Raw genomic sequence first — 27,875 nt, forward strand, 5'->3', positions numbered from 1 at the left:
AATGCTTTGTATATGGACCTCTTAAGCTGGTATTGACTATGGCGAAATGCTTTGTATATGGACCTCTTAAGCTGGTATTGACTATGGTGAAATGCTCTGTATGTGGACCTCTTAAGCTAGTATTGACTATGGTGAAATGCTTTGTATATGGACCTCTTATGCTGGTATTGACTATGGTGAAATGCTCTGTATATGGACCTCTTAAGCTGGTATTGACTATGGTGAAATGCTTTGTATATGGACCTCTTAAGCTGGTATTGACTATGGTGAAATGCTCTGTATATGAACCTCTTAAGCTAGTATTGACTATGGTGAAATGCTCTGTATATGGACCTCTTAAGCTAGTATTGACTATGGTGAAATGCTCTGTATATGGACCTCTTAAGCTGGTATTGACTATGGTGAAATGCTTTGTATATGGACCTCTTAAGCTAGTATTGACTATGGTGAAATGCTCTGTATATGGACCTCTTAAGCTGGTATTGACTATGGTGAAATGCTTTGTATATGAACCTCTTAAGCTGGTATTGACTATTGTGAAATGCTCTGTATATGGACCTCTTAAGCTAGTATTGACTATGGTGAAATGCTCTGTATATGGACCTCTTAAGCTGGTATTGACTATGGTGAAATGCTCTGTATATGGACCTCTTAAGCTGGTATTGACTATGGTGAAATGCTCTGTATATGGACCTCTTAAGCTAGTATTGACTATTGTGAAATGTTTTGTATATGGACCTCTTAAGCTAGTATTGACTATGGTGAAATGCTCTGTATATGGACCTCTTAAGCTGGTATTGACTATGGTGAAATGCTCTGTATATGGACATCTTAAGCTGGTATTGACTATGGTGAAATGCTTTGTATATGGACCTCTTAAGCTAGTATTGACTATGGTAAAATGCTTTGTATATGGACCTCTTAAGCTGGTATTGACTATGGTGAAATGCTCTGTATATGGACCTCTTAAGCTAGTATTGACTATGGTGAAATGCTCTGTATATGGATCTCTTAAGCTAGTATTGACTATGGTGAAATGCTTTGCATATGGACCTCTTAAGCTAGTATTGACTATGGTGAAATGCTTTGTATATGGACCTCTTAAGCTAGTATTGACTATGGTGAAATGCTTTGTATATGGACCTCTTAAGCTGGTATTGACTATGGTGAAATGCTTTGTATATGGACCTCTTAAGCTAGTATTGACTATGGTGAAATGCTTTGTATATGGACCTCTTAAGCTGGTATTGACTATGGTGAAATGCTTTGTATATGGACCTCTTAAGCTGGTATTGACTATGGTGAAATGCTCTGTATGTGGACCTCTTAAGCTAGTATTGACTATGGTGAATTGCTTTGTATATGGACCTCTTAAGCTGGTATTGACTATGGTGAAATGCTCTGTATATGGACCTCTTAAGCTGGTATTGACTATGGTGAAATGCTTTGTATATGGACCTCTTAAGCTAGTATTGACTATGGTGAAATGCTTTGTATATGGACCTCTTAAGCTGTTATTGACTATGGTGAAATGCTCTGTATATGGACCTCTTAAGCTAGTATTGACTATGGTGAAATGCTCTGTATATGGACCTCTTAAGCTAGTATTGACTATGGTGAAATGCTCTGTATATGGACCTCTTAAGCTGGTATTGACTATGGTGAAATGCTTTGTATATGGACCTCTTAAGCTAGTATTGACTATGGTGAAATGCTCTGTATATGGACCTCTTAAGCTGGTATTGACTATGGTGAAATGCTTTGTATATGGACCTCTTAAGCTGGTATTGATTAATGTGAAATGCTCTGTATATGGACCTCTTAAGCTAGTATTGACTATGGTGAAATGCTCTGTATATGGACCTCTTAAGCTGGTATTGACTATGGTGAAATGCTCTGTATATGGACCTCTTAAGCTGGTATTGACTATGGTGAAATGCTCTGTATATGGACCTCTTAAGCTAGTATTGACTATTGTGAAATGCTTTGTATATGGACCTCTTAAGCTAGTATTGACTATGGTGAAATGCTCTGTATATGGACCTCTTAAGCTGGTATTGACTATGGTGAAATGCTTTGTATATGGACCTCTTAAGCTAGTATTGACTATGGTGAAATGCTTTATATATGGACCTCTTAAACTAGTATTGACTATGGTGAAATGCTTTGTATATGGACCTCTTAAGCTAGTATTGACTATGGTGAAATGCTTTGTATATGGACCTCTTAAGCTAGTATTGACTATGGTGAAATGCTTTATATATGGACCTCTTAAGCTAGTATTGACTATGGTGAAATGCTCTGTATATGGACCTCTTAAGCTAGTATTGACTATGGTGAAATGCTTTGTATATGGACCTCTTAAGCTGGTATTGACTATGGTGAAATGCTTTGTATATGGACCTCTTAAGCTAGTATTGACTATGGCGAAATGCTTTGTATATGGACCTCTTAAGCTAGTATTGACTATGGTGAAATGCTCTGTATATGGACCTCTTAAGCTAGTATTGACTATGGTGAAATGCTCTGTATATGGACCTCTTAAGCTGGTATTGACTATGGTGAAATGCTTTGTATATGGACCTCTTAAGCTAGTATTGACTATGGTGAAATGCTTTGTATATGGACCTCTTAAGCTAGTATTGACTATGGTGAAATGCTCTGTATATGGACCTCTTAAGCTGGTATTGACTATGGTGAAATGCTTTGTATCTGGACCTCTTAAGCTGGTATTGACTATGGTGAAATGCTCTGTATATGGACATCTTAAGCTAGTATTGACTATGGTGAAATGCTCTGTATATGGACCTCTTAAGCTAGTATTGACTATGGTGAAATGCTCTGTATATGGACATCTTAAGCTAGTATTGACTATGGTGAAATGCTCTGTATATGGACATCTTAAGCTAGTATTGACTATGGTGAAATGCTCTGTATATGGACATCTTAAGCTAGTATTGACTATGGTGAAATGCTTTGTATATGGACCTCTTAAGCTGGTGATGACTATGGTGAAATGCTTTGTATATGGACCTCTTAAGCTGGTATTGACTATGGCGAAATGCTTTGTATATGGACCTCTTAAGCTAGTATTGACTATGGTGAAATGCTCTGTATATGGACCTCTTAAGCTGGTATTGACTATGGTGAAATGCTTTGTATCTGGACCTTTTAAGCTGGTATTGACTATGGTGAAATGCTCTGTATATGGACATCTTAAGCTAGTATTGACTATGGTGAAATGCTCTGTATATGGACCTCTTAAGCTAGTATTGACTATTGTGAAATGCTTTGTATATGGACCTCTTAAGCTGGTATTGCCTATGGCGAAATGCTTTGTATATGGACCTCTTAAGCTAGTATTGACTATGGTGAAATGCTCTGTATATGGACCTCTTAAGCTGGTATTGACTATGGTGAAATGCTCTGTATATGTACCTCTTAAGCTGGTATTGACTATGGTGAAATGCTCTGTATATGGACCTCTTAAGCTAGTATTGACTATGGTGAAATGCTTTGTATATAGACCTCTTAAGCTAGTATTGACTATGGTGAAATGCTCTGTATATGTACCTCTTAAGCTAGTATTGACTATGGTGAAATGCTTTGTATATGAACCTCTTAAGCTAGTATTGACTATGGTGAAATGCTTTGTATATGGACCTCTTAAGCTAGTATTGACTATGGTGAAATGCTTTGTATATGGACCTCTTAAGCTGGTATTGACTATGGTGAAATGCTCTGTATATGGACCTCTTAAGCTAGTATTGACTATGGTGAAATGCTTTGTATATGGACCTCTTAAGCTAGTATTGACTATGGTGAAATGCTCTGTATATGGACCTCTTAAGCTAGTATTTACTATGGTGAAATGCTTTGTATATGGACCTCTTAAGCTAGTATTGACTATGGTGAAATGCTCTGTATATGGACCTCTTAAGCTAGTATTGACTATGGTGAAATGCTTTGTATATGGACCTCTTAAGCTACCGGTAGTATTGACTATGGTGAAATGCTTTGTATATGGACCTCTTAAGCTGGTATTGACTATGGTGAAATGCTCTGTATATGGACCTCTTAAGCTAGTATTGACTATGGTGAAATGCTTTGTATATGGACCTCTTAAGCTAGTATTGACTATGGTGAAATGCTTTGTATATGGACCTCTTAAGCTAGTATTGACTATGGTGAAATGCTTTGTATATGGACCTCTTAAGCTAGTATTGACTATGGTGAAATGCTCTGTATATGGACCTCTTAAGCTAGTATTGACTATGGTGAAATGCTTTGTATATGGACCTCTTAAGCTACCGGTAGTATTGACTATGGTGAAATGCTTTGTATATGGACCTCTTAAGCTGGTATTGACTATGGTGAAATGCTCTGTATATGGACCTCTTAAGCTAGTATTGACTATGGTGAAATGCTTTGTATATGGACCTCTTAAGCTAGTATTGACTATGGTGAAATGCTCTGTATATGGACCTCTTAAGCTAGTATTGACTATGGTGAAATGCTCTGTATATGGACCTCTTAAGCTAGTATTGACTATGGTGAAATGCTCTGTATATGGACCTCTTAAGCTGGTATTGACTATGGTGAAATGCTTTGTATATGGACCTCTTAAGCTAGTATTGACTATGGTGAAATGCTTTGTATATGGACCTCTTAAGCTGGTATTCACTATGGTGAAATGCTCTGTATATGGACCTCTTAAGCTGGTATTCACTATGGTGAAATGCTCTGTATATGGACCTTTTAAGCTAGTATTAACTATGGTGAAATGCTTTGTATATGGACCTATTAAGCTGGTATTGACAATGGTGAAATGCTTTGTATATGGACCTCTTAAGCTGGTATTGACTATGGTGAAATGCTTTGTATATGGACCTCTTAAGCTAGTACTGACTATGGTGAAATGCTTTGTATATGGACCTCTTAAGCTAGTATTGACTATGGTGAAATGCTCTGTATATGGACCTCTTAAGCTAGTATTGACTATGGTGAAATGCTCTGTATGTGGACCTCTTAAGCTAGTATTGACTATGGTGAAATGCTTTGTATATGGACCTCTTAAGCTAGTATTGACTATGGTGAAATGCTTTGTATATGGACGTCTAAAGCTAGTATTGACTATGGTGAAATGCTCTGTATATGGACCTCTTAAGCTAGTATTCACTATGGTGAAATACATAACATTGTATTTTATAGCTACGGACTCCCTGAGCTACTACATTTGTACTTACAATGGTGAAATGCAATATATTCTAGTGTTTGGACTAGATTTTCAGGAGATGAGGAGGTGTATTTGACATTCTCAGATATGATTTACTGGCACACATATAAATGCTAATAAATATTAAATTATTAAATTTCACTGACACACCGCTTTCTGTTAGATGACTGTTGGTTAATGTGTGATCGTTGGGTAGATTATTTTGTAGCCTGACTATAAACAGCAATGTATTATGGGGGAATTTGTATATCACCCATCAACAAAGTTACCAAGTACTGCTTCATAAAGATGCACAAGCTACACAAATTATAATTTAGTAAATATATGAGTTATTTCATTTCCACTTAATAAATACACTTCTAATTAATCTTGATAGAGCCTTAATTTCTTTAATTTGTATGTGTGAACGTGGAATTGCCAGGGTAACAAAGCATAATATCTCGATAGGGGGCTTACACTGAAGGATAAATGTTGAGTTTCAAATTCATGTGCGCCACCAGCGGTGAAAGATGTCGATTGCTTCGTTTTAATAAGTTCTAGGGTAAACTTGACAGTGTTTACTGGCCGATGTACTATGAAAACAAATGTATATATTTACCATGAGGCAGCTGGTAAAAGTCTTAAAAAAAAACTTTATTAGAAAAAACAAAAAACATCAAAAAATTAAACCAAAATGGTACTCCAATGATCTTGGCAATCTTAAAAAAGATGTCCAGAAAATATCCAGGAAATTAAGTTCGGATCCATACAATAATTATCTGAGAAACAACTGCTATAGTCTGAAAAAGAAATACAAACAAATGGTTAAGAAAACGAAAAGAAACTATAAACAAAATATACTAAATAAACTTGAAGAGATGGGTAATTCTTCTCCAAAGGAATATTGGAATTTGATCAAGGAGCTTAGAAATGGTCAAATTAATAATGACAGTGAAAACATTGAAGACCAAAAATGGTACGAACATTTCAGACAATTAAATGCAATAAATAATACTGATGAACGCACTTTAAACGAAGAGATTGCTAAGCTTGAAAATGAAATTAAACCTACTACTGAGCTAGACCAAAATATTTCACAGTTAGAAATACAAACTGCAATTAGCAACTTGAAAAATAAAAAATCTCCAGACATTGATAATATTAGAAATGAGATGATTAAAACAGGGAGAAATGTGCTCATCAAACCTCTACAAAAAATTTTCAATCTCATCCTAACGAGTGGCCATTTCCCTAGCTCCTGGATGTTTGGGCATTATCACTCCAATATTTAAAAAAGGGGAAAAATCTGATCCAGGCAACTACAGAGGGATAACTCTTAGCAAGCTCTTCACAGCCGTATTGAAACAAAGGTTGACCAAACATGTAAAAAGCAATAATATCATAATTAAAGAGCAAATTGGTTTTCTTCCAAAATTCAGCACAGCGGACCATATCTTTGTTCTCAAACAGCTAATAACAAAATATCTTAATAAAGGAAACTATTTATTTGCATGTTTCATCGACTTTAAGAAACTTTATATAAACTTCACAAAAACAAAATCTCAGGAAAATTTCACAACATAATTAAATCTATTTATCAGAATGCCACTGGCTGTGTTAAACTAAAAGGTGGTTTGACTGCTAGCTTTCCAGTTCAAAGGGGTACCAGACAGGGAGATGGTTTAAGCCCACTCCTTTTCAATCTTTTCATTAATGATATCAAATGCCCGATAGAATCATCCAATAATGAACCCCCTTTACTTGTAAACAATCATTTGTCATGTTTGATGTATGCGGATGACCTCCTCCTATTGTGATAGGTATCTTTGATGGTTAAAAACCTTTCACTTAGGTAACCGGGATTCGGTCGTTTCCACGCTAGGCTGACAAAAGACACACACAAGCTTCGTTCATGTTCCCAAAAAACGATTCTCTGCCAAGTCCCTGGTTTTCACCCGAGACAGCATTAAATCAATCTTTATTTCTTGTCACCCCTTAACCAATTACAATCAGTATAAGAGACTCCAAGGCCTTGCCTTCCAACAAACAACCAATCACATGAAAGTTTTACACATCATAATCAATTAATTACTCGTCAAGCTGTCTAGAGAAAACATTTCTATACATTGTCAACGCTAACTAATATTGATGGGGTAATAGTCTCGCACTAACATTCCACAAAGATACCACCTTAGTTAAAATCGCAAACAACATTGGTTTAGAATTACAGCTACTGTCTTGTATCTTAAAAACTGCAGAGTCATAAGATGTTTTTGGTTGATTTCGACCAGTTCGCCATCTGGTCTTGTCATTAACTTTTATCAGTATATGTCATGACAACCACTGTCAAACTGACTATCACAATCTAAAAATGGTCTGCAAAATGCAATACGCACAGTGGAAACATACTGCAAACAATGGAAACTAGATATCAATGTGTCAAAATCAAAAATTATCATTTTCAACAAGCAAGGTAAAATATTAAGTAAGTTCAGATTTCAAATTAATAGCCAAAAATTGGAAAACGTCTCATCATACTCCTACCTTGGTGTTAAAATCAATGCTACTGGTAAACTGAACAGAGCCCAAGAAGACCTTAGTCACAGAGCAATGAAGGCACTATTTAAACTAAAACAATTACTCTATGCAGACCCAAATATTCCAATCAAAACACATCTGAAATTGTTTGATGCTATGGTTAAACCAATTTTACTCTACTGTAGCGAAATCTGGGCAAGCGATATTATTAATATGCACTCAACAGACTTGTTTAAACAATCCTTGCCTATGGAAAAATTACATCACAAAATGTGTAAGTACCTACTACAAGTAAACTGTAAAGCCACAAACTTGGCATGTTTACTTGAACTGGGAAGATATCCACTTATCATCTCAAGCATCAAACGTATAATTAACTACTGGCTGAAAATAAAACATATGGATGAAACCACTCTGATCTCTGAGGCCTACAAACTTGGCACCAATTTGGACAAAGAAAACGTCAGTAATTGGACCACAGGCATAAAAAAATTACTGAACCTTTTAGAAATTAGTGATGTTTGCGAAAAAAACAGTATTATCCCATTAGCTACCTACAAAAAAACTAAAAAAAATATGTTTGAGAAACACTGCACAGAAACAATGCATAATGACAATAAAGGCACTAATCACAAAAATAAACTTCGTACCTACAGACAGCTGAAAACTGATTTTGCACTTGAAAAATACCTTGAAATTATTAAAAACCCCATCCACAGATCATCTATGACTAAACTAAGGATAAGTGCCCACATACTTCAGATTGAAGTTGGGCGATATCACAACATAGATGTCTTAAATAGAACATGCCCTGTCTGTGACTCCAATGAAATTGAAGATGAAGAACACTTCCTCTTCAATTGTAACCAGTACAAATTTGAAAAAGATGCTTTGTTTGAAAACGTAAACTTATCCGGTAATCTGAAAGCACTTCTCAATAACAAAAATTCTGAAACCGTCCAAGCAATTGCCAAGTTTATCAGCGACTGTTTCAATAAAAGAGAGAATTTCATATTATATGTGAAGGGAGATGGCGCTGTTTGTCATTGTTTTTTTTTCACTAAATATATATTCATATTTACATCCTTGGTTGTTATCTTGGTTATCCTCAAAAATATCATTGTACATGTATTCATTTTTTCAACGAAGACGCGATTTCGCTGTATGGATTGTAACTTTGATTGAATTGTTAGTTAGCTAGCTCCATGGTTACACTGTATTTGGTATCTTTTCCACCTCAATGACTATACTTGGCAGTGCAGCGGTTTGTATGGACGACATTAGTTAGCTGGCTTCAATGATATATTTGAATAAAAATACTACTACATTACACCTGGGTAGAGCGTGTCTTTTATAGAGTGTGCTGGAGATTGTGTCTGTAGTCTTTTTTTGTACAGCGCTAAATAAAATGACGAATAGTGATGTTACAATGTCAACAATAACATATGCCAGTTTGTGACATATATTGTGTTTTCATGTCGAATACCAAATATATGCAGTATTGCCTTATTGAATATGCTCTGTATGCTGGAGACAAGAACCACCGTAATCAACTTACAGTGTAACAACTGTTATTACGTCGAGTACGTGTAAATATGCAAGTCTCTTGCGTAACGAATGACAGCTGTGACCAATAATGGTATGAATAAACAGATGCGTCCCTTCCGCTTTTTGAACAGGGTAGGAGAATAGAATAGAATAGAATAGAATAGAATAGAATAGAATAGAATAGAATAGAATAGAATAGAATAGTATATGAAGTATGAATTATGTGTGGCTACATGGGAAAGCATTTCTTATGATGTGACATTATTTTGTCGCTGTTATTACTTAGTATTATGTCTATTTGTATTTAGTCACGTGTTTACAGCCTTGCGTGTGGTTTGATTCTATTATTTTGATGACTACATGTTTCTTTTGTTAATTCTATTCATACCGCTCGTGTAAACCACAGTCCCTCTATCTATGATAGAGGGACTGTGTGTAAACTAAGTAGTGGGATGTGCATCACTTGTGTTTGGTACGCACACGTGCTGCCCGCAACCATAGACAGTATAGTATACTGTCCTAATATACTGTCTTATGCTGCAATACGACAATGAAATTACTTTTGACAATTGTGTCGTAAATGAACGCACAACCATGGCTATGTCATGGAATTACGTAAGTCCATGACCACATGATCCGTGCACGACACGTAGTTCTATTGTTTAACCTCTTTTGTAAGAAACAAACAGACCATTCAGAAGTAACAAAAGTCGGAAAGGTCAAACTACTGACGTAGCTAATTTGCATTAGAAGGGTAAAGATATTTAAAATAACATCACATCCACGTTAGAAGCTCTGCTGCCTGCTCGTTGAGTGAGTGATCTAAATTTAGTCTTCGGTATGATGTGTCGTGCGTCACCTTGACCAGCGTACAACTAAAACATCACCACACCAATTGGTCAATAATTTAATCTGTAGGGAGCAAAGTTCGTCAGGGTTACACCCCAATAGTAAGCTTTGATCCAGTCACAACCTGAATGCTAGTATAGTGATTTTTAGATACGACATCGAATCACGAACACAACAATGGTGACACAGACTGAGCAGTGCGTTGAAGCAGATGATATCCATAGTAAACATCCAGCAAAACAGAAAAGTCGGTTTTCTCGATTTTGGAGATCGTTCTCAGGAAAGAAGTCTTACTCCGAAATTGGCACCAATAACGACTCTGCAGGAAACCCGACGGGCGATCCGGAAGCAGATGGCAGTGCGGTAGGGCAAATATTTTTTGTTGAAACCGATTTTACACCACAAGTCAAGAAGGAGGGATTTCTAAGACGAAGTTTCAGAAAAAGTCGGCACAAGAAGAGGGAGCCGAAAGACCCGTTCCCTGACTTTAGTTCATTCCGAGCTGAAAATGTTCCAACGACAGAAAAGACGACAGTCAGTGGCAGCACGGTTAGTAGTAACAACGACCGTGTGTCAACAACTGATATTGACCCCAAGAATGCAAGTAAACTAAACATTCATATCTGTACCGTGAATGCTGACGAAGAATGTATTGAACGGACATCTGATAGCGTCTCGAAAGAACACTTCGACAGTTTTTCCAACAATGAAGTTAACAAAAATGGTGACATGGCCCCGTTACAACTCGCATTACAAATGCATTCAGAAATAAGTGAGGACATTTCACAATCCGTTGAAAGTAGCTACAAATTTGAAAGAAGTGTAAGCTTCAAAAATAGGGATTATCTGGAAACCTCAACCACACCGATATACAACACCAATGCCTTGTCAAAACTAGCCCGTAAGGTGTCTTTCCAAAAAGGGGTCGTGATTGGGTACACTGACTTAAACGTCCCGGATCCTGTTGAGGTCGGCGAGAACTATACACCGTATCCAGACATTTCTTCTCGCGTTACGCATCAAGAAGTTGACTCTTTCGGTACAGCTAACAACCAACCATACACACTTAGAAATACCGGAGATAATAAAACTTCAAAACTCGGCGACGAAATAAAGGCACCGTATTTCAACAGCTTTGATAAAGAAGAAAATATTGAAAAATCCCATAAAACTGTAACAAAATTGAACCGAAAAGTGTCTTTCAATTCGAGGTCTGCGATTTCATCGTATTCTGACCTAGGCGTTGTTGAGGAAGATGACGAAGTATTTATGTCAGACGGCAGTGTTCAGTTTTCTGACAACCCCCAACCATCCAGCGGTTCAGAACCCGGATCAGAACAAAATATATCGGATATTTTGAAGGAACTTGAAAAGCATAAATATGCAACCGGTTTTCAAATAGGTGCGAAAACTGAAGGATGGGAACGCTGGCAAACGAACAGGACCAATAATTTACAAACTTCCCATCATCCCGGATTTCGGTGGAATTTTGAGTCTATCGATAACGAATCCGTCATGTCGATAGGTTCGTCTTCTAGCCCGTCAACCCCATCCGTTTCGAATCACGAGACACGTATACCTCACAACAAAAAACAGAACCCGACAGAGGATACTGAAAGTGACAGTGAAGATTACTCATCAAACCAGAAACGCATTCACGACGCTAGATTTTATGACCATTTTCATCTATCCAAAACAGTGCCGATGCGCGACAATGTTGACATGGAAGACCCGTCTGGCGAAGGTGGCCAATCAGACCCGTATAATACCGATGTAGTTGAAAGGAAAACATTAGGAGACTTGTGTTACAACAGCAACATTGACCGTAGGTTACACGTGACCTCTGCCACCGAGATGGACCCGTATGAGGAGCCCACATTCCACCGATCAGCAACGGAGCGGTTATCCCGGCGGATCTCGCCAAATAAAAAGGCAATAGTCACCAAATACGAAGAGCTTGGCATCTCCACCGATACGCTTGACAGCACATGTACTTTGCCCATGTCTGAAGTAATGCACAGTGAGGCGAGACTTGGCGAATTTGGAAGAGAAACACCTAAGCGAAAATCTAAAATAAAAAAGGTAAGGAAAAAAAAAAGCATGGTTAGATGTTTCAGCAATAATAAGTAGATAACCCTAAAGTACACCCCAAACATCATATTTATTTCTCAGGAATAGGATGATAGCTGCCACATTACAAATCATTCATCATGAGTGTCATTCGATGAAATATTACATGTATATTATGCGCTTGTAGGAATACGTACCAGTAATGCGATGCGCATTGTATTATTTCATTGTAAATGTCATCTATAGCGTTTTCGTATAATGACCATTGCGCGACTCTCATCACCACGTAAGCCTAGTGTATCTATGTGATAAAGGGACTGTGGTATTACGCACGTGTATGTATTCATTATTACTGGCAACGTTTTAGCTTCTCACCTCAAGGCATGTCAACACTATCACACCCTGTATGTGAGATACATGTACTAAGTTATCGCAAGAAAATTTCATGACGAAACCTATTAGTTCAAACAATACTAAGCTACTACATTTTGGTCTTACATAAATGCGTTTTATCTTATCGGAGGTCAAGTATTATTGACGTTGATAGGCCCCGTAATCTGATAATACGTGATGACTCCAACATGACAGGCGGAGCATGTGACCTGCATTTGCACACCTGTATGTGACACTAGACGTAGGTGAAATCGTTTACTAGGTATATTTACTATTTTCCGACCAACTCGATTGATGGATGCTGTAACACAGAGTACTATGTGTTCTTATCGTGTACCGATATTTGTGTTGTCAGGTAAAGCATTGTGCATTCAGAGGTTGTAAACTGAGCTGCCAGGTTATATTGGTTTTACTCACTAACAGTGATGGATTGCATGATCACATGTTTATTTTACACTGCAAGCATCGTTCATTTGATCTTTGAACTTTGAAATAAACAACCATTTTACACATTCGTGAAATTGTGAATAATAAGTTTGACCAATGGTTAATAATTGCAGAATACCAAATAGTTCGTTGTAATATTTCCCGTCAAAATGATCTTTATGATTTTGCGTTTGATACCATTTCTGTCCATATCCATTTCGTCATGTGAAGAGCGCCCTCTACCAGCTATGCGGAAACGTTCGTGCTATGAGCCTAAAGTCAAAGGACAGTTATGTGTCATGTTGATGAGATTGCACACCAGTCATCGCTTATGCTTATTTAATGTTGATGAATACAGTTAAATTGTATCCTTTTCAGAAGTTCTTTGCACAACTAATTCGCCGTTTTCTGTTCAACGTCAGTCCATGAAAATGAACCTCATTGTCATGTTAAAGAGCGGTGGTCGTCCTGTTCGATACGAGACAGTCCGACTCGTATCGACATTCACAATGCGTGTATTATAATGCGTGTATTGTTTACATGAAATTCGAAGACGTGCTGCGTGACGACCACCGCCCTTTAATATTGTAATAATATTGTACGTAATATCTACAACAATACTTGAAACTGTATTGATTAAATGATTTATATTTGTCATATCTTTCTTGAAATATTTGTATTTATTCAGGCACGAATGCGACATTGTAGTACCGTGTACACGCCCCATAAAAGTCCATATCACTGCTTTGTTACATCATCATAATTATACAAAAATGCTCCATTGTATTGTGCGTTTTCATTCATCTTATGCTGAAATGTTCATTTCATTTTTCACAGATCTTCGGGAAAAAGAATTCCAAGGGTAGCCCCCGTGGTGAAAGGTTCTGACGGCTTGGTGCTGTTCGGTATTTGCCATGTCATATCATGACGTCATTGTGTAAAGAACGTCCACGCTGCCATGTTCAGTAAATTTAGATTGACAATAGTGCAACACATGAATGTCTTGTCGACGTAACAATGACGTATTCTAACTTGCAGACAAGAAAACGTATTGGAAGGCATCTCCAGGCAGGATGGTGGGCCGTCATAAGGGCGCCATTTACGGACTGGTCTCTGAAACGTAGCTATGAACGCAACAAGCAGACGGCAACTTTCACAGAGTATAGGAACTTTTATAACTTTTACCCAATATGGGACACGTGACGGAAAATGAGAATCGTTTAATAGGATATTTAGTGTGACTTATCTGCATTCAATTGCTTCTGAGCACAGTATACATTTCGATTTTAAACTGTACTTAAATTGAACAATCTCGAAATTACTGACAACATTCCACTAGGGGCAAACTCAAATAATAACATAAAAAACGTCTGGTTTCACAGACTTTATCAATCAATAACTTCAGACTTGTTATATACCGAGAATACGTGTCCTATTATACGTTAGAAATGTGACGTGGTCGTTCCCATTCGAACGCTTTTATTACCAGTGCTAGTCAATGTTATCTCCGTCAAGTATACACATCGTAATTGTTACGTATACGTTTGTTGAAATTTGAATTCCATGCGCTCACGAAGTGAGTCGACATCACGTGATTTTAAAAGAATCTTCAAGTGCCTTTACTATCTGTCTGTGATGGTATTCTAAACTGCATTTGGAATATTATATTTTAGACATTACTATCGTTTGTAACAATAATTTAATTGTGTTTTTAATAGTAATGCTGATGTAGTTTACACATGTAATATCATTTGAGGACGGGTCCCGGTAAACGAATAATATCTTTGATGTGTTTTATCCCTGTACATTTATTTTTATAATAAACTATTTACATTAAGTAGTTTATATTTTCAGTATAAACCAATGGAAAAGTGTTGTTTCAATTGTCTGTATAAATTTGTATTTTTTGAGATGAAAATGTGTTGAATACGATATCAAAAAATCTGGTTCAATACAAAATTGTTCTCATGTACTGTAGGATGCGCAGTACCTATGACACGGTGCTTCCATACTTGCACGGAACATGGTATTAGCTTTGACTTTAGAGGGCGTCGTTCAATTCAACCTCAACTTCATTACAATAAAGGAGTGACATTCAGACAATAAATATTTTATGTGATAACATTCAAAGTCCGACACTTGAATAAGGTCATCTTAACTCGGCCCAAGTTACAAATAACTACTGTTGGCTGTTTGTCCATATTGGTATTCACGTGTAACATTGGTGGTCTGCATGTTTGTACTTTCAAATAATATTTGTAACTGACTGAGATTCATACTCAATTTAAATTGAAATCGAGAATTGTAAAAAACGAGTCTTTATTTAGAAACGCCATATTATGAAACTAGCACTTGAATAAACTTGCACAAACAAAGGCGTCATTCAATCATCCAATGTTTATAGTTCAGCGCGTTCTGTTTTGTTGCTTTACACTGCAGGAGACAGTCAACGGTTGGATTGCGTTGGTAGTAACAATGTGTATTGTTACGAAAAGTACAAATTAGACACGAGATGTCGATGTAAATGTATGTATTTGTAAAACTGAGCTTATTTATGGATCATTGCCACTGATCGTAAATTTAGCATGTCCATAATCACTAGGTGAAGGAAATGTTACATTATGAGAAAATATGTCTGTTTTTTTTAATCCAATCTCTTTTTTAAACTCAGATATTAGAGTTTTGAATCGTATTATATGTATGTATATTGTTAAAGATATTTCTGAAATTTCACTTCAAATTGTCTTTCATTACTATGAAATGTCTACTAATTTCATTTTGCAATTGTCAAAGAATAATGGGAAAGAATGAAGACTGTTGGTAAAGGGAACCAGGTGTTAGTATTAGATATTGTCGAAACATTTTGATTTCCTAAATAGGGATTAATCTGGCGGTTTTAGAAAAAGACAAGTTAAATTAGAAAACATTCAGAATGGGCAAAATTACATCAGAAGAGAACTTATTTTGACATAATAAAATTAAATGACAAATCTGGACTTGCTTTAGAACGAGGATACAAATCGATAGTATATTGATTGGTTTCCAGTGATGAGGGCGGCTCGTTGATTGATGCATTCAGCTTCTGAGTACTACTGCTATTTTACGATGGTTTTCCTGTGTTAACCACAAGGTACCGCAATAGTCTTGTACAAATGAAAACAAAAAGGAATTTGGCACACAGGTAGATTTTCCCCAGTAGGGCACGCGTGATTCATATAGATTCTAACAGGTCAATAAGGTGTATGCATTTTTTTACTATTAAGAGAGAAATAATATATTAAATATTTCATGAAATTGTCAGTAAAATTTAGAATTTAACACAAAACTAAACAGCGAAACGTGTGTGGCTCAAGTCGGTTACGGGAGGTTAATAAAGTTTATGCTTATATTACTTTTTTTATTTGAAAATAATATCATATTTATAATATTGTATGAATAGTGCATTCTGTACACATTTACATTTCAGAATTATCTATAAATAAGTGCCTATTTGTAGTTTTCTCATGATCTAGAGTTTGATGAGATATATAAACTCAAACATAAGTCAAGGTTGCTAAATAATGTGGATGGGTTCCGAGGCTCGCGTCCGGCACGTCTGCCCTCGGCCACCGGGCATCCCCTATAAGGATATTTAATAACCGAGCTTATTACGTGCAGAGAACATGAAACCCGTCCACGTCCACAGCGTAGCTCCAAACATTGGGGCAAAAACCTCATATCAGGCTGTATGAGGATGATGAAAATCGAAAGTAATGGTGCAGCATTATAACAGTTAATAAACTGAGAAGTAATTGCAAACTCACAGTAGCTACTGACACAGAAAGTAAACAGCACCGAATAAATGGCGTGGTAAATACTATAGTGTTATGGTTCATGTGTTAGCACAGGAAAATGTACTGAGACTGTCGTGTTTCAAAAACAGCTCGGTGTCCTTTTTTATTTTTTCAAAATATTGTTCCAGACGCATCCCACTCCATATTCCTTCATATATCTCGGTCTTGATAGTAGGTTCTAGAACCAGACAAGTGACGCCGTACCATAATATGTACTATTGTGGTTTGTATTATTTGGTTGATTGGCGAAAGGTGACATGCCTCTGAACCCGGAAACAAGCGCCTTCCTCACGTTATTTCCAAACTGTAAGCAAATGCATAAATACAATTGTTACATATTGAAACACTACGATAAAAAAATCGTTTCCAATATTGTGAAATTCATTGATTATTTTAATCTGAAAGCGAATGATTTTGACAAGAAAACTCAGAAATATATCAAGAATAATTCATAACGTAGTGTATATGCGTAAACCAATAATAATTGTCATTATTACTCAATACACATGAATATTAAAAAAAAAACATAATTTTATATATTTTCGTTTGTTTTGAATTATCAAGATAAACTACACTGATCGATAACCAGACATTCACTTCATTTTGTTTCAGAAATTTTTTCAAATAAAGAAATTTTAAATTGTGATATTGCTTTCGGTAATTATTAATGACAACAAAGCAATTGTCAACAAAGGCAAGTACAAAACATACATGCTCTGAAAACAATGAAGTTTTTAAACTAATCATTAAACCGAGTATTAAAAAATAAAAAATGAAAAAATCATAAATTTGCACCCAGAACTTTCTTTACGTGTACAGCACTCTGGGGTGTCTAAATTAGAAAGTGGTGACATGCCATATCCTTCGTATTTGATGCAACCAGTGAATGTTGCTTATTTGAAAATTCGGGATATCAGACATTAATTATTATACATCCCCGACCTCTTCGCGGTATGCCCGCATAGTCATACATCGATGCGTTATAACAGAGTTATATCAGAACACCCACCTGTTTGAGTCGTTTCTTTTTTCTGACGTCACAATAACCAGCGCCGTCAGATTGCGCGATATCGTCGACCGTCTCACTAGATTCGTACAATTCCCTGTAGTTTGATAAATGAAGTTTTCGTTTGAGTTTTTGGAATCGTTTAGATCTATGCCATTTATTCTTTCCATACGCTGTATTAAATTTCTTTGTGCCGTCGTTTGTATTCAATCCGCCTGTTTTGTTCGGGTCTACAATTTCGGTCATATCTGTCATTTTATGGTAACAAGACCTTTCTTTGAGTAGTACATGGTCACCTTTGACCTGGCTATCGCCTTTTTTCCCAATGTGCTCATCAGACACTATGTGTATGGTGTCTCTGTCAATAACGGCGTGACCTTGACCAATGTTTACGAGTTCACCCCCGACTTTCTCTGCTGTAATTTCAACAAACGTCGCCGTTTGCGTACCACTATTGACGCAGTCGTTATCTTGATCTTTGAAGTGTTTCTTTTTACAACTCTTGGTCATATCTTTGATTTCCCTCGTTATCGGACTTTGCCCTTTTTTGTGTTCTTCGAGTTCACTAAGTTTCTCCCAATTATTCGACGTCGAGTTTTTGTCTTGTTGATTATAATCCGCGGTCTTGGAGTGCGTCGCGTTTTTCATTTTCGAGTCAAATTGTTCATATTTTTTCTTGCTTCTGAATAATTTGAAGATTTTAGATTTCCTTTCTTTTTTCGTCTTCCTATTGTTGTCACCACTACCACCGCCATTTAGGTGACACGTCGCTAACATTTCAGCCATTAATCTCGTCTACCTGGATTTTCAAAAAACAACAAAAAACAAACAAACAACGAACGTGCTACCCACGTAATAGCTCGGTCGCGGTAGTTAATGTACTTGAATTGTATTCAGTGATATATCAACATCGATACACTGGTCGTCTTCGCCTCAGCATAACTTCATTAAAACCCCAGAATGGTGTCAACACTAACCATGTTACCACACTGAATATTCACCAATACTATTGTATTCCATAGAGTGTGTTTTCTATTCAGACTTTTTCGTAAAACATGTCACACACCTAGCAAGGCACAGAGTGTGTCCCCTATATAGACGTGTTTGAAAAACATACCATCTGCAAGCGAGTTAATATTTACGAAGACAATGTTAGTTTTAATAACGCAATTAACAATACAGTCCATTGTCACTACTATTATATAGTAAATGGTAAAATGAACCTTCTAGAACCGTTTTATTATAGTTTTTAGGGGATGTGTTCGCAAAATTGGTCAGCAAAAACACCTCAATGTTTGCTCGACAATAATAATTAAATATACTGGGAATGTAAAATACCGGGTATAGGTGCCGTTTGAAAGTTATCATGTGTATTACATTACCATATTGAAACATTACGTCACATCATATACTTTACAACATTCCTGTCATTATGAGTAATCGCAAGAGAGAGTGTGTTTATGATTTTAACGCCATGTGACCAACATCGTGTAAACGCACGAGACCGAATATATCTAAAATCATAAACACATGTGGCCTTTACATTAATAAACACACGAGTCGATTATTGACTACTGTGACTACCACTGTATCAAATGTCTTGATAGAGGTATTATCATTGTATCAAATGTAGATAGAGGTATTATCACTATATCAAATGTAGATAGAGGTATTATCACTATATCAAATGTAGATAGAGGTATTATCACTATATCAAATGTAGATAGAGGTATTATCACTACGTCAAATGTAGATAGATGCATTATCACTATATCAAATGTAGATAGGGGTATTATCACTGTATCAAATGTAGATAGATGCACTATCACTACGTCAAATGTAGATAGATGCATTATCACTATATCAAATGTAAATAGAGGTATTATCACTATATCAAATGTAGATAGAGGCATTATCACTATGTCAAATGTAGATAGAGGCATTATCACTGTATCAAAGCTAGATAGAGGTATTATCACTATATCAAATGTAGATAGAGGTATTGTCACTGTATCAAATGTAGATAGAGGTATTATCACTATGTCAAATGTAGATAGAGGTATTATCACTGTATCAAATGTGGATAGAGGCATTATCACTATATCAAATGTAGATAGAGGTATTATCACTATATCAAATGTAGATAGAGGCACTATCACTCTATCAAATGTAGATAGAGGCATTATCACTGTATCAAATGTAGACAGAGGCATTATCACTGTATCAAATGTAGATAGAGGTATTATCACTATATCAAATGCAGATAGAGGCACTATCACTCTAGCAAATGTAGATAGAGGTATTATCACTGTATCAAATGTAGATAGAGGCATTATCACTATATCAAATGTAGATGGAGGTATTATCACTATATCAAATGTAGATAGAAGCACTATCACTCTATCAAATGTAGATAGAAGTATTATCACTATATCAAATGTAGATAGAGGTATTATCACTATATAAAATGTAGATAGAGGTATTATCACTACGTCAAATGTAGATAGATGCACTATCACTATGTCAAATGTAGATAGATGCATTATCACTATATCAAATGTAAATAGAGGTATTATCACTATATCAAATGTAGATAGAGGCATTATCACTATGTCAAATGTAGATGGAGGCATTATCACTGTATCAAATATAGATAGAAGTATTATCACTGTATCAAAAGTAGATAAAGGTATTATCACTATGTCAAATGTAGATAGAGGTATTATCATTGTATCAAATGTAGATAGAGGCATTATCACTATATCAAATGTAGATGGAGGTATTATCACTATATCAAATGTAGATAGAAGCACTATCACTCTATCAAATGTAGATAGAGGCATTATCACTGTATCAAATGTAGATAGAGGCATTATCACTGTATCAAATGTAGATAGAGGCATTATCACTGTATCAAATGTAGATAGAGGTATTATCACTGTATCAAATGTAGATAGAGGTATCATCCCTGTATCAAATGTAGATAGAGGTATTATCACTGTATCAAATGTAGATAGAGGCATTATCACTGTATCAAATGTAGATAGAGGCACTATCACTGTATCAAATGTAGATAGAGGCATTATCACTGTATCAAATGTAGATAGAGGCATTATCACTGTATCAAATGTAGATAGAGGCACTATCACTGTATCAAATGTAGATAGAGGCATTATCACTGTATCAAATGTAGATAGAGGTATTATCACTGTATCAAATGTAGATAGAGGTATCATCCCTGTATCAAATGTAGATAGAGGTATTATCACTGTATCAAATGTAGATAGAGGCATTATCACTGTATCAAATGTAGATAGAGGCACTATCACTGTATCAAATGTAGATAGAGGTATTATCACTGTATCAAATGTAGATAGAGGTATTATCACAGTATCAAATGTAGATAGATGCACTATCACTATATTAATTGTAGATAGAGGCATTATCACTATGTCAAATGTAGATAGGGGCATTATCACTGTATCAAATGTAGATAGAGGCATTATCACTGTATCAAATGTAGATAGAGGTATTATCACTGTATCAAATGTAGATAGAGGCACTATCACTGTATCAAATGTAGATAGAGGCATTATCACTGTATCAAATGTAGATAGAGGTATTATCACTGTATCAAATGTAGATAGAGGTATCATCCCTGTATCAAATGTAGATAGAGGTATTATCACTGTATCAAATGTAGATAGAGGCATTATCACTGTATCAAATGTAGATAGAGGCACTATCACTGTATCAAATGTAGATAGAGGTATTATCACTGTATCCATTGTAGATAGAGGTATTATCACAGTATCAAATGTAGATAGATGCACTATCACTATATTAAATGTAGATAGAGGTATTATCACTGTATCAAATGTAGATAGAGGTATTATCACAGTATTAAATGTAGATAGAGGTATTATCACTATATCAAATGTAGATAGAGGTATTATCACTGTATCAAATGTAGATAGAGGCACTATCACTGTATCAAATATAGATAGAGGTATTATCACTGTATCAAATGTAGATAGAGGTATTATCACTGTATCAAATGTAGATAGAGGCACTATCACTGTATCAAATGTAGATAGAGGCATTATCACTGTATCAAATGTAGATAGAGGTATTATCACTGTATCAAATGTAGATAGAGGTATTATCCCTGTATCAAATGTAGATAAAGGTATTATCACTGTATCAAATGTAGATAGAGGCATTATCACTGTATCAAATATAGATAGAGGTATTTTCACTGTATCAAATGTAGATAGAGGTATCATCCCTGTATCAAATGTAGATAGAGGTATTATCACTGTATCAAATGTAGATAGAGGCATTATCACTGTATCAAATGTAGATAGAGGCACTATCACTGTATCAAATGTAGATAGAGGTATTATCACTGTATCAAATGTAGATAGAGGTATTATCACAGTATCAAATGTAGATAGATGCACTATCACTATATTAATTGTAGATAGAGGCATTATCACTATGTCAAATGTAGATAGGGGCATTATCACTGTATCAAATGTAGATAGAGGTATTATCACTGTATCCATTGTAGATAGAGGTATTATCACAGTATCAAATGTAGATAGATGCACTATCACTATATTAAATGTAGATAGAGGTATTATCGCTGTATCAAATGTAGATAGAGGTATTATCACAGTATTAAATGTAGATAGAGGTATTATCACTATATCAAATGTAGATAGAGGTATTATCACTGTATCAAATGTAGATAGAGGCACTATCACTGTATCAAATGTAGATAGAGGCATTATCACTGTATCAAATGTAGATAGAGGTATTATCACTATATCAAATGCAGATAGAGGCACTATCACTCTAGCAAATGTAGATAGAGGTATTATCACTGTATCAAATGTAGATAGAGGCATTATCACTATATCAAATGTAGATGGAGGTATTATCACTATATCAAATGTAGATAGAAGCACTATCACTCTATCAAATGTAGATAGAGGTATTATCACTATATCAAATGTAGATAGAGGTATTATCACTATATAAAATGTAGATAGAGGTATTATCACTACGTCAAATGTAGATAGATGCATTATCACTATATCAAATGTAGATAGAGGTATTATCACTGTATCAAATGTAGATAGATGCACTATCACTACGTCAAATGTAGATAGATGCATTATCACTATATCAAATGTAAATAGAGGTATTATCACTATATCAAATGTAGATAGAGGCATTATCATTATGTCAAATGTAGATAGAGGCATTATCACTGTATCAAATATAGATAGAAGTATTATCACAGTATCAAATGTAGATAGATGCACTATCACTATATTAATTGTAGATAGAGGCATTATCACTATGTCAAATGTAGATAGGGGCATTATCACTGTATCAAATGTAGATAGAGGCATTATCACTGTATCAAATGTAGATAGAGGTATTATCACTGTATCAAATGTAGATAGAGGCACTATCACTGTATCAAATGTAGATAGAGGCATCATCACTGTATCAAATGTAGATAGAGGTATTATCACTGTATCAAATGTAGATAGAGGTATCATCCCTGTATCAAATGTAGATAGTGGTATTATCACTGTATCAAATGTAGATAGAGGCATTATCACTGTATCAAATGTAGATAGAGGCACTATCACTGTATCAAATGTAGATAGAGGTATTATCACTGTATCCATTGTAGATAGAGGTATTATCACAGTATCAAATGTAGATAGATGCACTATCACTATATTAAATGTAGATAGAGGCATTATCACTGTATCAAATGTAGATAGAGGTATTATCACTGTATCAAATGTAGATAGAGGCACTATCACTGTATCAAATGTAGATAGAGATATTACCACTGTATCAAATGTAGATAGAGGTATTATCCCTGTATCAAATGTGGATAGAGGTATTATCACTGTATCAAATGTAGATAGAGGTATTATCACTGTATCAAATGTAGATAGAGGCATTATCACTGTATCAAATGTAGATATAGGTATTATCACTGTATCAAATGTAGATAGAGGCACTATCACTGTATCAAATGTAGATAGAGGCATTATCACTGTATCAAATGTAGATAGAGGTATTATCACTGTATCAAATGTAGATAGATGTATTATCCCTGTATCAAATGTAGATAAAGGTATTATCACTGTATCAAATGTAGATAGAGGCATTATCACTGTATCAAATATAGATAGAGGTATTTTCACTGTATCAAATGTAGATAGAGGCATTATCACTGTATCAAATGTAGATAGAGGCACTATCACTGTATCAAATGTAGATAGAGGTATTATCACTGTATGGATTGTAGATAGAGGTATTATCACAGTATCAAATGTAGATAGATGCACTATCACTATATTAAATGTAGATAGAGGTATTATCACTGTATCAAATGTAGATAGATGTATTATCACAGTATTAAATGTAGATAGAGGTATTATCACTATATCAAATGTAGATAGAGGTATTATCACTGTATCAAATGTAGATAGAGGCACTATCACTGTATCAAATGTAGATAGAGGCATTATCACTGTATCAAATGTAGATAGGGGTATTATCACTGTATCAAATGTAGATAGAGGTATTATCCCTGTATCAAATGTAGATAGAGGTATTATCACTGTATCAAATGTAGATAGAGGTATTATCACTGTATCAAATGTAGATAGAGGCATTATCACTGTATCAAATGTAGATATAGGTATTATCACTGTATCAAATGTAGATAGAGGCACTATCACTGTATCAAATGTAGATAGAGGCATTATCACTGTATCAAATGTAGATAGAGGTATTATCACTGTATCAAATGTAGATAGAGGTATTATCCCTGTATCAAATGTAGATAAAGGTATTATCACTGTATCAAATGTAGATAGAGGCATTATCACTGTATCAAATATAGATAGAGGTATTTTCACTGTATCAAATGTAGATAGAGGCACTATCACTGTATCAAATGTAGATAGAGGCATTATCACTGTATCAAATGTAGATAGAGGTATTATCACTGTATCAAATGTAGATAGAGGCATTATCACTGTATCAAATGTAGGTAGAGGTATATTTGATATTTGGTCAATCGTACAGTCAAATATACGAACATACCTGATTTAATGCTACGTGGCTACCACACACACAGTAATAGTAAAACACGAAGAAATATGACACACATGCACACGCATTTAAAAATACACATTACATTAGATAGGCGGTGGTCACAACACAAAGTTGCAATGTATTCATTATTATATTTGTAGTTTCCCATAAGAGATGTTATAAAATAGATTTTATATAAGATAAAACGAGTTTGGTTAAAAGTTTCACGTAAACAATAATCATAATATGAATATTTATAAAACACCATCACGTGACCAATATTCTTAATTGTTATTGATTACAAGACGTACAGTTTAGCTTGAAAGGATCTCTAATAGACCAATATTGTCAAAACGTAATATGAAATAAACATTACAAAGTAGTATGTTGTGATAATTATGTCTTATCGATTAATTACATATCCAAGCATCAATATTTATAAAACAATAAAACAAGAATTAAAAAAAAAATATTCATCATATCAATATAGTAATTATTGCTTATATTATTAATACAAATAATTAGAAGACATGTTGTTGGAGGACACGTACGCTGAGTTTTTATCATTCATTCAGTTACACTAAAAAATCTAAAATACGCAAAGACAATTTGTGGAAAACTGGTTTTGCAATAGAAACACTGTTATAATGTTTGTGGAATGTATTTTAAAAATGTCCGGAAGTTCAGTATAACCACGCAGGACCATGCGTAAGAAATACTTCAGATTTGGAGGGATATATAAACAAACAAACAAACCCTTTATCGGAAGACTAAACCATAAGTTACGTATTACCATACACCAATTGGTGGGGAATATGTTAATATATAGTACTGAAGTATGCCTGGAACGTTTCGGGAAAAAGAGGGATTTGTAAAATTAACCCGTTAGGCAAAGAATGGTATGACATGTGGTCTTGTATAATAAGGGTTGTAATTCTTATTGTCTGTACTGTGGTAAGTGGACGGTCGCACGGTAAAAGGGGTGATTGACTGGTAGCCCTCCAATAGGTTTCTCAGCCCGGAACCCAGCGCCTTCCTCACGTTATTCCCAGCCTGCAAAAAAGGGTATATACAAGACAGCTGTCATATAATCAGTAGTACACGAAAGTTCACAATATGTTGCGTTGGATAAATAAAAGGAGATATGCGGTGTTTCCGTAAAAATTTACAATAATTTATCAATAATTGCAGCAACACCAATTATGACACTAAGATCACATCGAAATGAAATGTTTCGTCGATGAGAAGAAGACAAAAATCCTAATTGCACTGTAGATGTAATGTTCTATTCATGAAATGAAAACACTATTAGGTGAAATATTGGAAGTATAAGACAAGCCGAGAACGTGTAAAATGTGTTATATTGGTATACAGTGGTGTCATGTAATCCGTGTGACTTTACGATTATATTGGTTCGTTCACCCACCTGTTTCAGACGTTTCTTTTTTCTGACGTCACTATAACCCGTGTTCTCATTATGTTTGACATTATCGATCGTCTCACTAGATTCGTACAATTCCTTGTAGTTTGATAAGTGAAGTTTTTGTTTGAGTTTTTGGAATCGTTTAGACCTATGCCATTTATTTTTTCCATGCGTGGTATCATCGCGTTTCTTTGTTGCGTAATTTGTATTAGATTCGTCTAATTTGTTCGTGTTTTCGTCAAGAATTTCGATTTCGGTTATATCTGTCATTTTATGGTAACTCGACCTTTCTTTGAGTAGTACATGGTCATCTTTGACCTGACTATCGCCCCTTTTCCTAACGTGCTCTTCAGACACTGCGTGTATGGCGTCTCTGTCAATAACGGCGTGACCTTGACCAATGTTTACGAGTTCACCCTCGACTTTCTCTGCTGTAATCTCCACAAACGTCGCCGTTTGCGTACCACTAATAGTGGCACTATTGACGCAGTCGTTATCTTGATCTTTGAAGTGTCTCTTTTTACAACTCTTGGTCATATCTTTGTTTTCCTTCGGTGTAGGACTTTGTCCTTTTCTGTGTTCTTCGAGTTTACTAAGTTTCTCCCAATTATTCGACGTCGAGTTTTTCTCTTGTTGGTTATAATCCGCAGTCTTGGAGTGAGTCGAGATTTTCACTTCTGAGTCAAACTGTTTATATTTATTTTTGCGTCTGAATAATTTGGAGATTTTAGATTTTGTTTCATTTTTTGTCTTCCTGTTGTTTCCACCACTACCACCGCCATTCACGGACGTGTCAGCCATTGATACCTGATGTTCAATTGAAAGCAAAACTGTTAACAGTAGGAATGTCACGTACCGAGCCGTAGAGAAAGGATATGTTCATGATTCCCTGTACTCCATCCTCAGTCGCCTTCGTTCCGGTAAAACCCGTTCATACTCACTGAACAGCACACCAAGTCCCCATTCGCACGCTGACAAACGACGATTGTAGTGTATAGTATTGTTTTGAGTAAGTGCGTATATCCCCTATCCAGGCGTATTTGTTTACATACTTTGCATTGCAAAACATGTCACCCCTAGCACGAGAAAAAAAAAATCTATTCCGTGTTTATGTAGAAGACGAATTACATTGTGAAAAAAGTACGAACTCGGTTGATCTGTTTCCAATATCTGTGAAAGGGTCTCTGAAAATATTTTTTTGGTGGAACGAAAGCCGTGTATATAAATAAATTACTGTTCTGTGTCAAAAATCGTTTTTCTCTCATTGTGTTGGCACAGGAGCCACGTGACAGTACTTTTTCACGTCCAACTGCGTATTGTTGTGTTCAGTGCTTCGTAAATTATAAACACAACAACAATGCGAGTTGGTTAGTTGATCTGGTTGATACACGGTTACACTAGTAACCTTGGTTGATACGGGCCCCGAATACGGGAATA

The 27,875-nt window shown here is 35.5% G+C and overlaps 3 protein-coding genes across 3 annotated transcripts; 1 reads left to right on the forward strand and 2 right to left on the reverse strand.

Moving 5' to 3' along the window:
* Positions 1 to 10,075: 10,075 nt before the first annotated feature.
* Positions 10,076 to 15,169, forward strand: LOC100373765 (uncharacterized). The gene is made up of 2 exons (XM_002732943.4): positions 10,076 to 12,232; positions 13,877 to 15,169. The coding sequence occupies exons 1-2, from the start codon at positions 10,328 to 10,330 to the stop codon at positions 13,925 to 13,927; spliced, it is 1,956 nt and encodes a 651-aa protein (XP_002732989.2). The 5' UTR covers positions 10,076 to 10,327; the 3' UTR covers positions 13,928 to 15,169.
* Positions 15,170 to 15,341: 172 nt separating this feature from the next.
* LOC144348346 (uncharacterized) lies at positions 15,342 to 18,953 on the reverse strand. The gene is made up of 2 exons (XM_078007736.2): positions 17,882 to 18,953; positions 15,342 to 17,176 (listed from the first exon to the last, which is right to left on the reverse strand). The coding sequence occupies exons 1-2, from the start codon at positions 18,662 to 18,664 to the stop codon at positions 17,051 to 17,053; spliced, it is 909 nt and encodes a 302-aa protein (XP_077863862.1). The 5' UTR covers positions 18,665 to 18,953; the 3' UTR covers positions 15,342 to 17,050.
* A 6,532-nt stretch (positions 18,954 to 25,485) lies between these two features.
* LOC102804695 (uncharacterized) lies at positions 25,486 to 27,469 on the reverse strand. The gene is made up of 2 exons (XM_006814196.2): positions 26,442 to 27,469; positions 25,486 to 26,068 (listed from the first exon to the last, which is right to left on the reverse strand). The coding sequence occupies exons 1-2, from the start codon at positions 27,237 to 27,239 to the stop codon at positions 25,901 to 25,903; spliced, it is 966 nt and encodes a 321-aa protein (XP_006814259.1). The 5' UTR covers positions 27,240 to 27,469; the 3' UTR covers positions 25,486 to 25,900.
* Positions 27,470 to 27,875: the final 406 nt, after the last annotated feature.

This window comes from Saccoglossus kowalevskii, chromosome 2 (assembly GCF_978046115.1).
Source record: "Saccoglossus kowalevskii chromosome 2, keSacKowa6.1, whole genome shotgun sequence".
NCBI classification, from domain to species: domain Eukaryota; kingdom Metazoa; phylum Hemichordata; class Enteropneusta; family Harrimaniidae; genus Saccoglossus; species Saccoglossus kowalevskii.

What these genes read in the sequence shown, in the direction of transcription:
- LOC100373765 (XM_002732943.4), top strand. Translation starts at nt 10,328, where the DNA reads ATGGTGACACAGACTGAGCAGTGCGTTGAAGCAGATGATATCCATAGT. An exon ending in GAAAATCTAAAATAAAAAAG is followed by an intron (nt 12,233 to 13,876) that starts GTAAGGAAAAAA and finishes CATTTTTCACAG; the next exon opens with ATCTTCGGGAAAAAGAATTC.
- LOC144348346 (XM_078007736.2), bottom strand. Translation starts at nt 18,664, where the DNA reads ATGGCTGAAATGTTAGCGACGTGTCACCTAAATGGCGGTGGTAGTGGT. An exon ending in AAAAGAAACGACTCAAACAG is followed by an intron (nt 17,177 to 17,881) that starts GTGGGTGTTCTG and finishes ATTTGCTTACAG; the next exon opens with TTTGGAAATAACGTGAGGAA.
- LOC102804695 (XM_006814196.2), bottom strand. Translation starts at nt 27,239, where the DNA reads ATGGCTGACACGTCCGTGAATGGCGGTGGTAGTGGTGGAAACAACAGG. An exon ending in AAAAGAAACGTCTGAAACAG is followed by an intron (nt 26,069 to 26,441) that starts GTGGGTGAACGA and finishes CCTTTTTTGCAG; the next exon opens with GCTGGGAATAACGTGAGGAA.